The following is a 16,238-nucleotide window of genomic DNA, read 5'->3' on the forward strand; positions in this document are numbered from 1 at the left end:
GAGGTGGAAGAAAGCATCATAGGATGATAATTTGATTTATTCTTCTACGATCGGATGAAAATAAGTTTTTACAAAAATTTTGCTGGTCACCATATGCATATTTTACATATTTTATCTTTTTTATACATATCTATATATAGAGAGAGAGATCAGAGGCTGCTGCTTTCCATTTTTGTTAAAGAACATACACAGAAATATGCCAAAAAGTTTAACAATTACAAGATTAAGCAGCTGCCTCTTTTAAATGTAAGGTTTTTTGTTTTTGTTTTTTTTTTTTAAATCATGTGTTCAGTGCAGAAGCTGACAGTCAGCTTTTACAGGCTGGGTTGAATTTGGCACAGTGCTGAAAGTGAGTAGCAAAAAACTGGATCAAATCCTTGCATTTTGTCATGCACATTTTAAAATGGTTTGCTGCACAAATCACTAGAAATCCTGAAGGAAAAGCCAGGCGGAAAGGGAGGGGAAATCTGTGTCATGCTCCAAATAATATACAAACTGGTTGGCTTCTCCCTTAGTAGATAAGCAGCAGTGATCATTCCCCGAGCAGTGAGGGATCTGATGCTCTCTACAGGGTTCCCTCAGGCACTTATTCCCACACAAGCAAGCATTCAAATATGGTGATTTTAAGTAATTTGCATGTCTGCTAAACCTGAACAGAATTTCACACAACAAAACCAAAGACATTCCTATAATCTGCAACATTTCTCCTTGTTGAAAATCAAGGGCCTGCTGCCAACAATAAGAGGAGTTAATGCTTCTCAAAAGGCCAAAAATAACAAAAAATACCCGAGGATGACAAGTGCTGGGCAACCCATATATAGGTATCACTTCCAACTACCTCTGTAATTAAGGGGTATACAAATAATATGCCATGTAATACAAATGTAACATTTTAATATTACCAATATTACTAGCATAGGTTTTACCAGTGTCATCCTCTATAATCTGCACGTAAAGTTTAAGCAAAAAAAAAAACCAAGTTTAGGTGCAGGAGGTACTAGTGACTTTCTGACTTCAAACAAGTGACCAAGGTAGATCTTGTCTCTTCTGCTCTTTACTTGAGGGAGAAGGATGAAAAGAATTTGGAATAAGTAGAAAATTCCGAAGAGGTGAGCTTGGAAGATAAATGTACACCAGAGGAAAAAATCTCTTATATACACTTCACAAAGCTGTCTTACCTGAGTGGATTTGTCCCTCATACAGGGAGCAGCCTGTCCATGATTATCACGAGGCCATTGTCCAGCAAGGTAGGGAGCTGCAAGTGTATCCAGTGAAGAAGTGCGGCGAATTAAACTGGAAGGGCTTGATGAAGGCGGTCGCGATTTGTCAACTAGATTTAAAAAAAAAAAAAGTAAACTTTGTGTCTCAAGGATAAGTAAAATTTAATAAAGCAAATTTTCAAATAGCCATACCAGAAATAAAACTATATATTCAGTACAGGGCACAGATGCAAACATAAAAATACCACAGGAGCCATGAGTAACTGCTTGGAAATGGTTATTTTAATTTTTCCCCTTCATTACATTGCTCATTAAATGTGTTTTCAAAAATTTCCCTGTAATAGCTCAGGGAGACATATTAGTGTTGTAGTTGACACTTTTTTAAAAAAAAAAAAAAAGTAAGGAGAGTAGGAGTTACCACTTCTGCTACTTCATATTTAGCCAAGATAACAGCTAATTAAAGTCAACACTAAAAAAATTTGCACATAGAACATACTTGGACCTTAACATTTAAATCTTGAAATTCTTCTCATTAGGAAAGGTAAGAGAAGTCCTCTTATAAGCACTGCTTATACTTAATATGGAATTTATCTTCTAAAAACATCGCATTGGAATAAGCTTGTGTATGAATAACAAATATAATAAAGTTAATATTATGTACTCAGAGTATATCTAGGAACAGGTTTGATGACAAAGAAAATGAGTGGTTTAATAGTGCTAGTTATACCTAAATTTATCTTAACATTTAAAGGGAAAAACTATCCTTATTTTGGAAATTCACAGCTGGCTGTTTCAGTTGCACAACTGAAATTTAAAAATTCTCATAGAACTATGCAGTCCTATATAATTTTTTCTTTTTGCATGTGTTCTTTATGTCCGACAGGTTAAACCTCTCTAGTCCACCACTCTCTCATCTAGAAAAATCCATAAACCAACATGATTTTAATAAACCAAATGACTGCTTAGCATGGGTGCAGCCAAGCTTCCAATGGTCCCATAAAGTTTGTTTACGGCCACCCGTCCTGACTCTCAGTGTTCTGTGCTGTTGTTCAGCTGTAATTCACTCCTAAATGTCTTCTAAGAGCCCAGCATGCAGTGGAAGTGTTGGTAATGCTGCCAGACAACACAGTAAACCCTTGATTTTACAGACTCCGATTTAGCAGACTTCGGGAACAAATGATGCCTGGCCCTGTTGTTCCCGAAGTCCACTGTGGAGTGTAAAAATCACCTCACCCTAGAAAAGTTAAGAGGCTCCCCCCACCAAGCGTGGCTGGAGGAGCAGCCACCACTGGAGCTGCCATGTGCTCCTCCCACCAGGAGTGAGGCACGTACACGGGCAGACTGGCACTGATGTACGTGCTTCACCCCTGCTGGGAGCGGTGCACCGCAGCTCCAGCGGTGGCTCTTCCTCCAGCTGCACGTGGCAGGGTCCAGCTGCGGAAGCTCTGGTGACTGGCAGGGGTTCTTTTGTTTTTATTTTTATTTTTATTTAGAGGTGAGGCAACTGGGGGAGCCTGGCAGGGGTGGAGGGTCAGTAAACCCCTCAGATTTAATGGACTTCTGGGAATAGAGGAAATCCCTGACCCCCATCAGTCCATTAAAATCAAAGGTTTACTGTATTGACTTTCTGTTGTCTGGCAAATTCTCTCATTTGGCATCGGTCAGGTCGTGAGGGTGCTGAACTAGAGAGGGTCAACCTATACCAAGAACCACCATCCCACCCTTTTTAATCCAGATCCTCCCCAAAATACACTTTTGTTTCCCACAAATTTTAATCCCTTTTAAACAAGCCATCTCCATCCCAATTTATGGGAAAAAAAGTTAACTTAGAGCCATTATCAGGTCTCTCAATGTGTTATATGATCTCCAGTTTTCAAAATATAGTCCAACTGCAAGAGAACAAGTTACATAAGAACAGCCACACTGCGTCAGACCAAAGGTCCATCCAGCCCAGCATCCTGTCTGCCGACAGTGGCCAGTGCCAGGTGCCCCAGAGGAGGTGAACCGAAGACAATGATCAAGCGATTTGTCTCCTGCCATCTGTCTCCAGCCTTTGACTTAAGGCTAGGGCACCATACTTTACCCCTGGCTAATAGCCATTTATGGACCTAACCTCCAAAAATTTATCAAGCTCTTTTTTAAACTCTGTTAGAGTCCTGGCCTTCACAGCCTTCTCTGGCAAGGAGTTCCACAGGCTGACTGTGCGCTGTGTGAAGAAAAATTTTCTTCTATTAGTTTTGAACCTACTACCCATTAATTTCATTTGGTGTCCTCTAGTTCTTATATCATGGGAACAAGTAAACAACTTTTCAATATTCAGTTTTCCAGTCTTCTGTATAGCTCTTCCCACGTAAACTGCAAGAGCAGAATCATAGAAATCTATGGCTGCAAGGTACCACAAGAGGTCATTTAATCCTATTCCTCCTAGTCCAGAGGGATTTAAATATACCTAGCCCACGCCTGACAGATATTTGTCTAATCAGTTCTTTAAAACTCCAGTGACACTGGTTCCACTACCTCATTATATAAACTGTCATGTTTTCAAGTGAATTCTTAGTGGAGAATTATACTTTTAAAATGTTCTGCTACTTCACACACACATGTATGTGTAGTATTAAATGCAAGATACTTGTGTGAAGGCAAAATTAATGTTACAAAAGTAAGCACTTAATTCTACAGAAATCAACAACTTTTGTTGTATATGTCAACTTGAACTCGGACACAAAATATATATTTAATTTTATCGTGTTAAATATTTAATAAATAAAAAAATACAGAAATTCTGTGGGTGACCAACACGGCCAGGTTAACATGGACCTTTCTGGACAATCTTTGGGACAACAGAATAGTTTCTTTTTATTCTTGTGAATTTAGCGTTTGACTTCCAAACATATATTTTCAGATGCTGTGAATTAGAAAAGTAGCATGGCAGATTTTTCCTACTTGGGGAAGAAATGTACTATGAATTAATTAAATAAAATAAATATATGGAGATATGCATCTCAGAGAACTGGAAGGGACCTCGAGAGGTCTTTGAGTCCAGTCCCCTCCCCTCTTGGCAGGACCAAGCACAAACCCTGACAGGGTTTTTTTGTTTTTGTTTTGTTTCCAAATCTATTTGCCTCAGACCACTAAATGGCCGCCTCAAGGATTGAACTGAGAACCCCGGGATTAGCAAACCAATGCTCAGATTACTGAGCTATTCCTCTTTTTTTTTTGTTTTGTTTTGTTTTGTTTGTTTGAATAAAACCTTTACTTCCAAATATAGTACCAGGCTTTTGATTCAAGTTAATGGTAGATTATAAAGACACACTGATTCACGACCTCTTGAGGATTACTAGCCAGTACTACAAATCCAGAAGTTTTTTCTTACTGCCATTGACTCTAATTTAAGGTTACCAACACCACTAGTGACAATCTCCACTCGATAAGGACAACAGAACTGTGTTTTCCAATAGGTACAAACTCAGAGGATTGCAACTTAAACCTGTACAGCAGCTCATCCCCCCTTTTTGTGTCTTGCACCCCTTTTTTGAGCAAGGGAAACCACTTAATACTCACCCAGAAGCACTTCATTGTTAACGTCCCCCTTAAATATCTGGATTGCACGTAATGCACATTTGAGGCATGGCCATGATATCTTTGGATAAGCTCTGAATACAAATATAGGTAAACTGGAGTCTCTCCAACAAGATGAAGGGTCTGTAACCTACTGAAATAATTTAGCACCTCCACAAGAAGCAAACAGAGCTGTAAAGGGACTCAGGGCTGTATACTTCATCTGAACCAAAGCTGTAATTGCTAACACTTCCACAGGCCCATTCATTCCTCCTCTACTATCCACTGATGTGGTAATTCACATGGATTTCTGGCTTGATGTCCCACACGAACATCAGCAGGTTATTCAGCACTTCCTCCCTGTTCTTCTGGAAGTTGCCCTGGATTGCACTCATCTTCATCTGGGTCTCCTTCTCAACTTCTGAGGAGCAGCTGCCATGAGATCCAAGAGCAGCTTCTTCCTTGGCTTTGAACTCCTTCTCCCTCTGTAGGCGGTACTCTTCCTAGGCTTCTTCTTTTGCCTGCTTCAGCCTCCAGTTCTTTCACTTGCGGGCCTTGGCCACCTTCTCAGCAATGCACTTCTCAGCCTGCAGCAGCAGCTGGATGCCCTGCGACTGGCTGGCCATGATGGGACCAGGCGTGAGCTCCCAAACAGATTATCAAATAAAAGCTTTCCAATACTAGAGAAAAAAATCCATACAATAAGTAGTTTTGGTATAGGACTGCAATCTGCTTGACTTCAGTAAACTGCTAGAAAACATTCTATACTATTTTGAAGGCAGCTCTTTATTTTGTTGAGTAAACAAGAAAATCTATATTTAAACTGTTTACAATCAGAAACCTCATGTCAGCTATGACATATGACATATTAAGGTTTTCAGTAGGAACACTGCATTTGGGAGGAGAGGGGGTACATGAGACATATTGTTACAATTGCTTTCATGAAAAATGTAGGAGTGTGTTTGCACTAAAAAAAGGCAGCTAAAAGTGTTCGAATTAGAAAATGAAAATGAAAACTAGCTTCATGTGGTTAGCCAGCTAATCATGGGCCTCAATCTCCAGACCCTCCAAACTTCACCAGAGCTTAATGCCATTCTATAAAGCCCAGAGATCTATCCTGTATGTGTCTCAAAAATAAATTTTAAAAACCAAAAACACACTTAAAAAAAAATAAATTCACTAATTACTACTATGCAACACTACAGTGCTCTTTTCTCTCTCTCTCTGCACTCCAACTCATCAACAAGCTCCTCTCCTATACCCTCCACCATCACCGTAGTTTTGCCTGTACTATAGAGAATTAGAATGTTAGCAACATGTGGTCAGACTAGCAGCCTTATCAGACTCCTCAAGGACACGCACAAAATCGCTGCCAACAGCACATGTGTATGGTAATCGCCTCGTAGAGAACCTGTGTCTAGCAAGCCCTAATCAGAGCAGAAGTCTTGATGGTGTAGGCATGCTTCCACATTTGTATCAGGTTGGACCAACAAAAACAAACATATAATTTAAATTGCTCGCATATTTGGTCCCAATACTATTTGATTACCATCTCAAACAGCATCTTCACTGCTGAGGGTGCCCATCTGAATCAACTGATGGAGCCCCATGCCACAGGGACCCCAGCAAAGCTGCACTGCTCAGGCTTCAGAGCTTTAGTTGCCGTCAGAGGGACACAGGGCCCCAAGCTTCAGCGCAGTACACTGGGGCTTCAGATTTCTGCCTTCGACTCCCAGAAGTCTAATGCTGGCTCTGCTTGGTGGACCCCTTGAAACCTGCTGCTCCTCTTATCCCCTCAGAGAGCCCCAGACCCCTGATTGAGAACCACTGGAATAGTGATTCTCCAAGAAAACCTGTAATTGTTCATTCAACATGGCTACTCAGTACTATCTGAGTGGTCAGTTACATTTTAGTACAAGGTAAAAAAAAAAAGCACAACCTATAATCAAAGAGGATGAGACCACATACATGCACATCTCTTTGTAAGAGGGGCTATACTCGCTCTTGAAGTGATATAAGAAACATTAGCCATTGCTCAGATAAAAATTTATCACATTTAAATCTAAATAAAGAATTTTTTTCAAACTTTGTTCCTCTTCAATAAAGGTCCTTTTTTTGCTGTAAAGAGGGGAAAGCCAAAGGGAGCTAACAATCAGCAGTGCAAGTTTGTCCAGTTACCTTACTCACAAAAGCAATGACTGCTTAAAAAGAACAGCATTAGGGACCACCAGATGCACCCTCCCCGGCCCCTCCCAAATCCCCTATAACAGGCTAAATGATAACCAAATAAACAACTCGTTTAAACCCAAACCTATTAGCTAATTTTAAAGATGTGTATCAGAAAAATATAATTGTGAATATTTCCCTAGACTTCCTATTCCCCCAAGTAGATTAACAAAATCTTCATAAATTGTTATTTAGATGGCATGAAATGTCTGACATACATTTTAATAATCACTCAGACACCCACTGCTCAGAACAGACACTATCACCACTAAATTATTAAATCCAACCTTAATACAAGTTTAGCATTTAACCCACCAGCTTGTTTCAAAATGAAAAATTTCCATTACAATCAACTATTCGAGATGTTCTCATTGTATTATTTTCCTCTACACTTCTTATGCTATATTACTTGCACCAAGTGTTCATCTGCTAGTTTCCCTTGATGTGACCTAGATAACAAAAGATCTGCTGCCCTCAAGACAACAATTACAACAGCTGTGCTGATGAAAAACAGAGCAGTTTCAACAAACAGAAAAGTCTTAAAAAATTAGGTCTGCTTTAATCAGCCTAATTGCCAACCTTCCCACCTCCCCCAACGATTTTCCAACAAAGCCTTCCCACAACTAGTTTACAGTTAAGAAAAAACAAAAACCAAGAGAGCACACAGGGTGTCATGTAGGTCTACAGAAAAATGTAAGTGCTCTACTTATACACACAGATTTTTTGAGGCAGGCAAGGAGTCTAGAATAACTAAATCAAAAGAACAAAGCTAGAGTAACCAACTACTTCAAATCTTTAAAATCATCTTGAAAGTGAAAGTAAAATCATCGTGAAAATGTTTATGAGTTCCATCACTTACAGACATCACTGCAAATGGAACTATTTCATGAATTCTTTCATAAGCGAATGAACAATGACTCCCCAAGGAGCCTAATTCAAGCTGTCTCTGACTGGGGGAGAGGAGAGAGAAAACAAGAGGGAAGGTTTCCTTCCTACACAGCAGGGATAGGGAACCTCTGCCTACGGGCCAGATCCAGCCCCACTGCATCATTTCATCCAGCCTGTGGCAGGTCGCCCCCCCGCTCAAAATAAATGCCCCCCTAGCCCCAACTGCTGGCGACTCACTAGAGCTGCAATACCCTGGAGCAGGAGGAGCCACTGCTCCTGCTGCCACGCACTTCTCCCACCGAGAGGCGTGGTACCGCGTGGAGCAGGTGGAGGCCACGCCACGTGTGTGAGGCTCTAAGGAGCTGCATTTCGCCACACAGCAGTGTCCACTTTTCTACATGTGGCAAACGACAAGCGTACTGGACAGTGCAGCTCTGTGTGCTACCACTTCGCCCAGTACCATTTCTGCAAATCCCACTGCCAGGTACCAGGGCAATGGGAAGCTACAGGGGTAGCTCCTGCAGGGGTGGCACCTGAAGGGGCAGGCAGGACAGCGTACCCCATATAGAGCTGCCTGACGGCACCCTCCATATAGGGGAAATACACACCAGATGCTTCTGGGAGCAGCGTGGAGCCAAGACAGGCTCCTGCCCTGCTGCACCACCAACTAAGAGCTGCCTAGGTGGAGCCCACACTTCAACCTCAAACTGTAGTTCAACTCTCTACCCCAGCCCTGAGCCCCCCCACCTGCACCCAAATTCCTGCCCCAAACCCAAATCCTTGAGCCTCTTCCCAAACTCCAGCCTCCTGTCCCATCCCCAGCTACAGCGTGCACCCCCTCTCACATTCCAACCCCCTTAACATTAGCCTGAAGCCCCCACCAGGATCCCAGACCCCTCATACACAATACCACCCCAGAGCCCACACTCCAAGACCTCAGCCCTCCTGAGGCTTAAACCCACTGCCCTGACCCCCCACCCCCCCAATCTCGAATCCCTCAGTTGTCATCAGCAAAGCTGTCCAAGCTCAGAGAAGAGGTGTGGTTAGCAGAGTGTTCTCCATTAAAACCCATGAACAGAGGAATGCACTTCCTAACATCACCCATCCCTACTTTCTTGGATCTGTAATAGCCCAAGTTTGTGTATAAAGCCCCGAACCTACCCACACAAGAGATCAAGTTTGCAGAAAGCACTGAGGAGCTTTCTTGAAACATGGAATAGTTTAACTACAGTAGAACCTCCGAAATACAAAAACACCAAAGATACAATCTGACCAGTCAACCTGAGACCTCATTTAGATGTGGAAGTACACAATCAGGGAGTAGCAGAGACAGGAAAAAAAAAAAAAAGACGCCCACTCCCGCCCCCGTCAATGCAAATAGAGAGCAGTACAGCATTAAATGTCACCCACAAAAAGAATTAAAAGGGAAGCAACATTTTTCTTCTGCACAGTAAAGTTTCAAAGCTGTATTAAATCAACATTCCAGTGTAAACTTCTAGAAGTACCCAAACATTTTGTTCAAAGTTACTAACAACCTCCATTCCTGAGATGTTTGTAACACAGATTCAATTCTATTTGAAGGGGAGGATTATTAAAAATTACTAATAAAGCATATGCGTTTTGACAAAAGAAAAAAATATATTGTTTCTGCCGTTAAAAATCCTCAGGAAAACTCAGACCACACAAGTTAAAAATCCTGATTTTAATAATCAAATTTCTCTCAGCAGTAATACATTCATTGCCTTTTACTTAGCATCCTGGCACCTTTCCTGATGCTCTTTTCTTTTATCTTCACCAGTAGTAATTAGTGATTTTCATTAATATTTTTAAGCAGGCTCAATTTCTCTTTCCACTCTAAACTGGTGATCTTTTTATTAAAAAAGACAATTTGGTCGTGCAGTTCAGTCAGAATTTGCAAGGGCAATATTCCTCTTCCATTAAGATGAAATTCAGCATATTTACTTTACACTAGTTTTTTTCCCCCACTCCCTTCACCCACCATCCAAAGTAAGAAGGTCCCCTAACCTAGGATGTCTACCAGCCAATGAATCACAAAGACAGGCACCACCTTTTCCAGCTTTTGACACAGCTGCAAGAACTGGAAACCAACTTTTAAAAGGCATATTTAAAATAGAAGTTTAACTGGTTCTTGGAATCGAAGCTACTTGCCTGTTATAGCAAAAAGTGGTATTGAAACTTTAGTTTCAGAATGTTAAGCTAAGATGCTTACTTCTTGAAACCTGTTAAAAAAAGATGCTAACTTTTTTTTTTTTGGTGTAAGTTTTCATATTTTATGTCTACGCAAGGCAGCGCACCTGCATTAGCAGTCTTTATGGTCATCCAGCAGGAGTCTCACATTGCTTTCCCCTTTATAAGCAGCTGTTCTGCTGTCTCTTCTGTGGTGGCTAATAATTCTGATTTGAGGCTGTCTTCATGGCAATCTCTTGACCACCTTCTGAGGGAGGAAGGCACGGTACAAGTCACAAGCCAGGCTTTCACTTTGCCTCTGGAGAGGCAGCCATATGGTAAGTAGTAAATCACAAGTAAATCGGGCAGTAAGCCAGGTAAAACCCTACCCCAAATCATACACATGAACTGCTTGCCTCAGGGCCTTGGCATGGAACCCAAAACTGGGAGGGTCCCAGTTCCCATTCCCCAAATCCCCAGACTTGAATCTCTCGGTACTAAAGATAGCTTCCCAGATGTGAACCACAAGGTGGTATTGCTGAACACTTCTCTGACCAGGAGGGAAAAATGATCACAACACACAAGAAAACACCAGCCCAAAAGACATGGGTTGCAACTGACAAGTTTGCATCTTGGTTTGGGAACCACATGAAGCATTAGTGGTGTGAACACACTGGAGCATGCAGTACGTTTCTTTCAGGTTGGTGGAACATACACACAAACACATCCCCAAACAAAGAGTTACTTCCAGGATTAACAAACTGAATCCTCAAGGTATCTTGCAAATAGAGCTTGAAGAAGCAGAACTAATCAAAGCTCTTAAAAATGCATGAGTGGGACACAAAGTTGGGTGCTGGAAAGGAAGAATGAAGAGAGACTTTTCTGAGTCAACTAGGCTGCTTAAATAACTCAAAGCTACAGTGATCAGTCTGCAGACACTTGGAAAAGCTGAGTGGTTTTAAAGAAGGAGTCCCTGTTTGGATAAATCCAAGTATGTAGATGAGGGGAAAAAAGTAGTAACATGCCCAGAATCAAGCACTCCCCTCAACCCCCAATACATTTATGGCAAAATGGTACTTTGACCTCAGTGACAGTTTTGAAGCCGGTGTCCCCGAATAGCACACTTTATCTCTCCCCATCTACTCCCAGCAGCCAAATCAGTTAAAAGGTACAATTTCAGGAGCACCAAATTAACAGGGAGAGATGAGTTACTAAAATAATAAATAGTCACAACTTGTTCCCAAATCATTAATTTGGCCCCAAATGAAAATACCACTTGGTTGCACTGTCAATGAGTGATTTTGCAACCGGGTCTGACTATACAACTGCAAGTGCTCAGAAATGCTATCCACAGGCGCCTTCTGCTGTTCCAGAAAAGAACACTTCTTCCTTCCTTTCCCCCCAATCCACAGCTGTCAAAGCAGAGAGGAATGGAAGATGAAGGGGGGAAAAAAACTGAACAGAAGGCACTAATAAGAGCTCTGAGAAGAACCTCTCTCTCTTCCAAAAAGCAGTCTACAGAAATCGCAAGAGTGGAAAAATCTACTTATTCTACTAAGTTTGTTCATTTTTATAAGACTTCTTTCACCTAAGTTTCAGTTGGCTGCTCTACTTTATCCATAGTTTATGAGCTGTCTACAACAGACATTGACTTGCCTGTTATTGTTTTCATAGTGCCTAGCACAACAAGAACACGTTCCTTTTTGGGGGTTCACAGATCATACTATAATACAAATTACTATATACCAAAGGGAGCTGGAGCTGGCAAACATCCAACAAAAGACTCTTGTCTCCACCAGAGAGCATGGTGAATAAAATGAACACATTAATCACTACATTGATGGAGCTGAATAAAGATATTTCTTGACCTAAGTGAAAGCAGCTGGGGAAAAAAAACCCTTGTGATTCACCCTTAAGACAACAAAATCTTTGTCACTGTGCTGGTACTTTGTTCATAATATTTAAGAGCACAAATTCTGGAGACAAGGTCTATTTAACTTTCATGTAAATAAACATGAGAATCAACAAATCAATCAGATATGGCAGTGGTTCTCACCCTTTTCATTAGTGCTGACCCCCAATCATCCTCCCTGAAGCCACTTCTAACCACTAGCTGAAAAAGGAAACCACAACATATTTTCAGACAGCAATAAACATTATTTCAAGATATTTAAAAATAACAACTGATTATAATTATGCAATTTATTTAAAACTTAATATTTTTTCCCTCACATGGAGACCCCAGGTTGGGAACTGCTGACATTGGCATATATATCACTAGAAGGAAACATAATTGGTTTTCAGGGGTTAGAAATTTATTTTAACCTAAGGCTGGTAAACAGAATGTAAAGACTAACATATTTTGGAGCGTAAGCTTTTGTGGGCAACAACCCGATTCATCAAATGCACAAGCCATCTATGAAGCAGGTATTTGCCCACAAAAGCTTATGCTTCAAAATATCTGTTAGTCTATAAGGTGCCACAGGACTTCTTGTTGTTCTCGAGGATACAGACTAACACAGCTACCTCTCTGATACTTGTTAGAATGTAAAAGGTTTTTCCAGAGAATGACGACAATACTTGGTCTTCAGTCAAACGGGAAAATAGGAAAAGCTTCTCAAAAAGGAGAATAAAGATTTATAGACCTCAACTTCTCAGTTTATAAGTCAGACCCCTAAAGGAAAACTAGACCAAGGTGGGCAAGATCTGGCCTGCCAAGCCATTTAACCCAGCCACTGACTGGGGTCAGGGGGCAGTTTTGCATGCATTCCTCACTCTTAGCAAAATCTCTCTGCTCCTATCAGCTAGAAACCAGCCAATGGGAGTCAAGAGATCTTGTTGGGTGGGGAGACAGTACAGCAGTTTCTCAGCTCCTACTACATGGAAACCAGCCAACAGAAGGTGAGAGATTTTCCTGGGGCGGAATAACACGCAAAGCCTCCTCCATGGTACAGAAAGACAGGTAGTTTGGAGCTAGTGGCAGGTGGAAAAGCCTGCCTTAGAGTGCTGGTGCTGAGAGCTGCTTAGGTGGCTTCTACACTCAGCCGGCTTCTACACTCAGCCCCTCCCATTGGAGATGCCATGGTAATGAGGCCATTTGAAGCAGGCTAATGAGGGGTGGCGTGCATATTCGCACCTCCTTAGCATGATGGTGGCTGCACAAATTTCAAAGTGCAGACTTTGAATTGCAGATTGACAGTGTAGATGGAGGCAGCTTTGAAGTAAGTGCCCCACTTTGACACTCCCTTACTCTGATCTAGTTTTGTGGGAGTAAGGGAATGTCAAAGTAGGGAGCTTATTTCAAAGCTGCCCCCATCCACGCTGTCAATCTGTAATTCGAAGTCTGTACTTCAAAATTTGCAGGGCTACCATTATGCTAATGAGTTGCTGAATATGCACATTACTGCCTCATGAGCCTGCCTCAAATTGCCTCATTACCATGCCCCCACCAATGGGAGGGGGTGGGTGTAGAAACAGCCTCTGTGTCTCCCTCCTACACCCTAACTCCAGGCCAGACCCTTCAGCCCCACTTTCATACCCATTCCCCAGGCTAGAGTCCCTTCCTGCACCCATACCCTCTCCTGGACCCTGTTCCAGGTCACAACCCCCTCCTTCATTCAAGACCCCTCTCAGACTCCACACCAACTCCTGCACCCCAGTCCATTACCCCAAGGCTCCCTTCTGCACCCATCCTCGGTCCCAGACCCCCCAACCCTCTATGGAAAAGTGCAGCCCTCGACCATCTACCAAAATCTTGGTGTGGACTGACATCAAAAATTATTGCCCGCTCCTGAACAAGACAAAGTTAGATGTCAAGCCTCCTCTAAGTCATAAATCAGTTCAAAATCCCTAAGCTAAAAACAAGACAGCTAGACATATTTCTAAGCATAAACCATCAGTCCTAATCAAGAATGCTGTAGGAAACTCCTTATCCATTCAAAATTTCTCTCCCACTCTTTGCTGGAAAGATCAGACCTTTTAGTAGAAAAATGCACAAAGGTTATGAAGCAACATCTAAATTTAGAAGAGGACATATCATTTTGGATAACCCCAGGGTCCATTTTAATCTCCAAAAAATGTGGTTACAATTGTAGGCACAATAATTTAAGCCATGGCTGTCCAACCTTTTGGCTTGCCTGGGCCGCATTGAGTGAAGAGGAATTGTCTTGGGCCACATATAAAATATAGTTAATGTATATAAATCACATAATAATGTTAAAAGTTTACAATCTTGTGGGGTTGCATTACTAGCTGTCCAGGGCCGCGAGTTGGACACGCCCGATTTAAGCCATCATTAACCACTTCTGAAAGCTGCAATTAACTACTGAACAGCAGGTTGTTTAAACATTACCGTGAATTAAGTTTGCAGGTCCTCAGCTCTAATTTTATTTGCAAAACCAGTTAACAATACTTCCAATTTTCCCCCTACACACAAGGGAGGGGTAAGGGGAAGGAGAAAGGAAAATGTCTAGTCGACCTATTGTAACTACTAATGATTTATAAAGCAATGGAACACAGTATAAATAGCAATAATCAAACAAAAACAAAAACAAGCTTGCTTTGTTTCATAATTCCAGGTCAATGCAAAAGCTGCTGTTTAAAATATTTAGATGCTTGTTACATGACTGGTGTGGTACAAAGTGTTTCCAAACCCAAACAGAAAACAGGTAGTTTCTTTATATGTTTAAGATAGTCACTCATTGCAAATATATATATACAAACCTAGGGTGTTAGTTTGTTTCCAGACAAACTAAACAATTAGCCATGTAGGCTAGTAAATTAGTAAAGTAGGCTTGCCAGTTTTCTAGACTAGGGAACTGAAGACTTTGCTCTTGTTCTAAAGTCCTAATAAAGGACCATACACTGCTTCTGAACCTGCTTCAGGTGGCAATACTGCATCTTTCCTTTAGCCAAATGAGACAAACATTGAGCAAAATGAGGCTCTCAGTCTGGGGAAGGTGAAAGAACTGAAAATTACAACTATTAAGACACAAATTCTATAGCATGAATCAGCACAGCCATGGGACAGTCACAACTTCTGTAGCCATAACTTTACTGTCTCACACTTCACAATCTTAGAGAGAAAAATAATTGAAAATACTCCTACAAATTTTTCAGGCAAGTTGGTTGCCCAAGACTGAAAGGCCTTACATTCAACTAAGCAACAGTTCTCAGCATTTAAAGGTAGTAACTTTTGAACACCGTATCTCTTCACTCTGAAGATACAGGCATCAATGGGCAGAATTTATTTGTGGGGTGGGAGGAAGTCAGAAAACCAGAAGAGAAAAAATGAGAACACACGAAGCCCTGATGTTTCGTTAGCACAGCCACAGCCTCAAGCACCTTTGCAATTGTGTACAGTTCATTCAAAACTGCATTTATGGCACCTATGTCTCCCATTATCTCCACATGCCAGGAGTTCAGTATGCCCCTTTATTCCCGCTTCTCCCATACCTGGCTCTCCCATTCTCTTCCCAATACCAGAAGCTCTGTATGCACTATCATCCCATTTCCATCTCCTATATGTCCTTGATGACAGGAGTTTTGTCCCCCTCCCACTACAGGGAACAGAGAAGCTGCACAGAGTCCCACATGGAGAAAAAAGAAGATGGGAGGGTGCCATACTATAGTTTCTGGGGTGAATACAAGGACGCAAGGAGTCCCTGGTGTGTACAATAAGCTCAGCCTACACAAATTATAAGTGTGAGGAACACTCCCACATACACAGTTTAAAGCAAAAAACACTATACACGCAAGCATCGAGTGTGGTTTTCAGCTACTACATATCTCTTAAGTTTTAGTCTCCTGCTAAACGTATTTTAGTTATCCACACAACTTTAATAGTAGCACATGTCAATTCCCAAAACGCTTTCCATCTTCATTATACTGAAAGCTTGTCATCACTCCTCTGCACACTCCTCATTCTGCAGGGCTGAAACTTACGGCAGTTAAAGAGACAGATATTTCACACACATTTAAAAAAATTTGAGTGCCCTAAAATTATAACTTAATTACCTCCTCCTGATCACAGATTCATAGACGGCACTAAAATGGAAACCAAGGCGTTCTCATTATTCCCTTTGTATGGTCCCAGTGCCGTCTCAATCTAGAAAACAGCTTGCAGCTATCACACAATGGAAGGAAACAGAGGCACATCAG

The 16,238-nt window shown here is 41.5% G+C and overlaps 1 protein-coding gene and 1 pseudogene across 1 annotated transcript in view; both read right to left on the minus strand.

Annotated features, from left to right (window-relative positions):
* The window catches only part of FAM117B (family with sequence similarity 117 member B), a 55,892-nt gene that overhangs the window by 37,069 nt on the left and 2,585 nt on the right, over window positions 1-16,238 (minus strand). The window contains exon 2 of the mRNA XM_075001857.1: window positions 1,179-1,330. Within this exon, the coding sequence (XP_074857958.1) occupies window positions 1,179-1,330 (152 nt within the window). The remainder of the gene's footprint in view (window positions 1-1,178; window positions 1,331-16,238) is intronic.
* On the minus strand, window positions 5,057-5,404 carry LOC142017169 (V-type proton ATPase subunit G 1 pseudogene; annotated as a pseudogene).

Source organism: Carettochelys insculpta, chromosome 8, assembly GCF_033958435.1.
Source record: "Carettochelys insculpta isolate YL-2023 chromosome 8, ASM3395843v1, whole genome shotgun sequence".
In the NCBI taxonomy this organism is placed as follows: Eukaryota; Metazoa; Chordata; order Testudines; family Carettochelyidae; genus Carettochelys; species Carettochelys insculpta.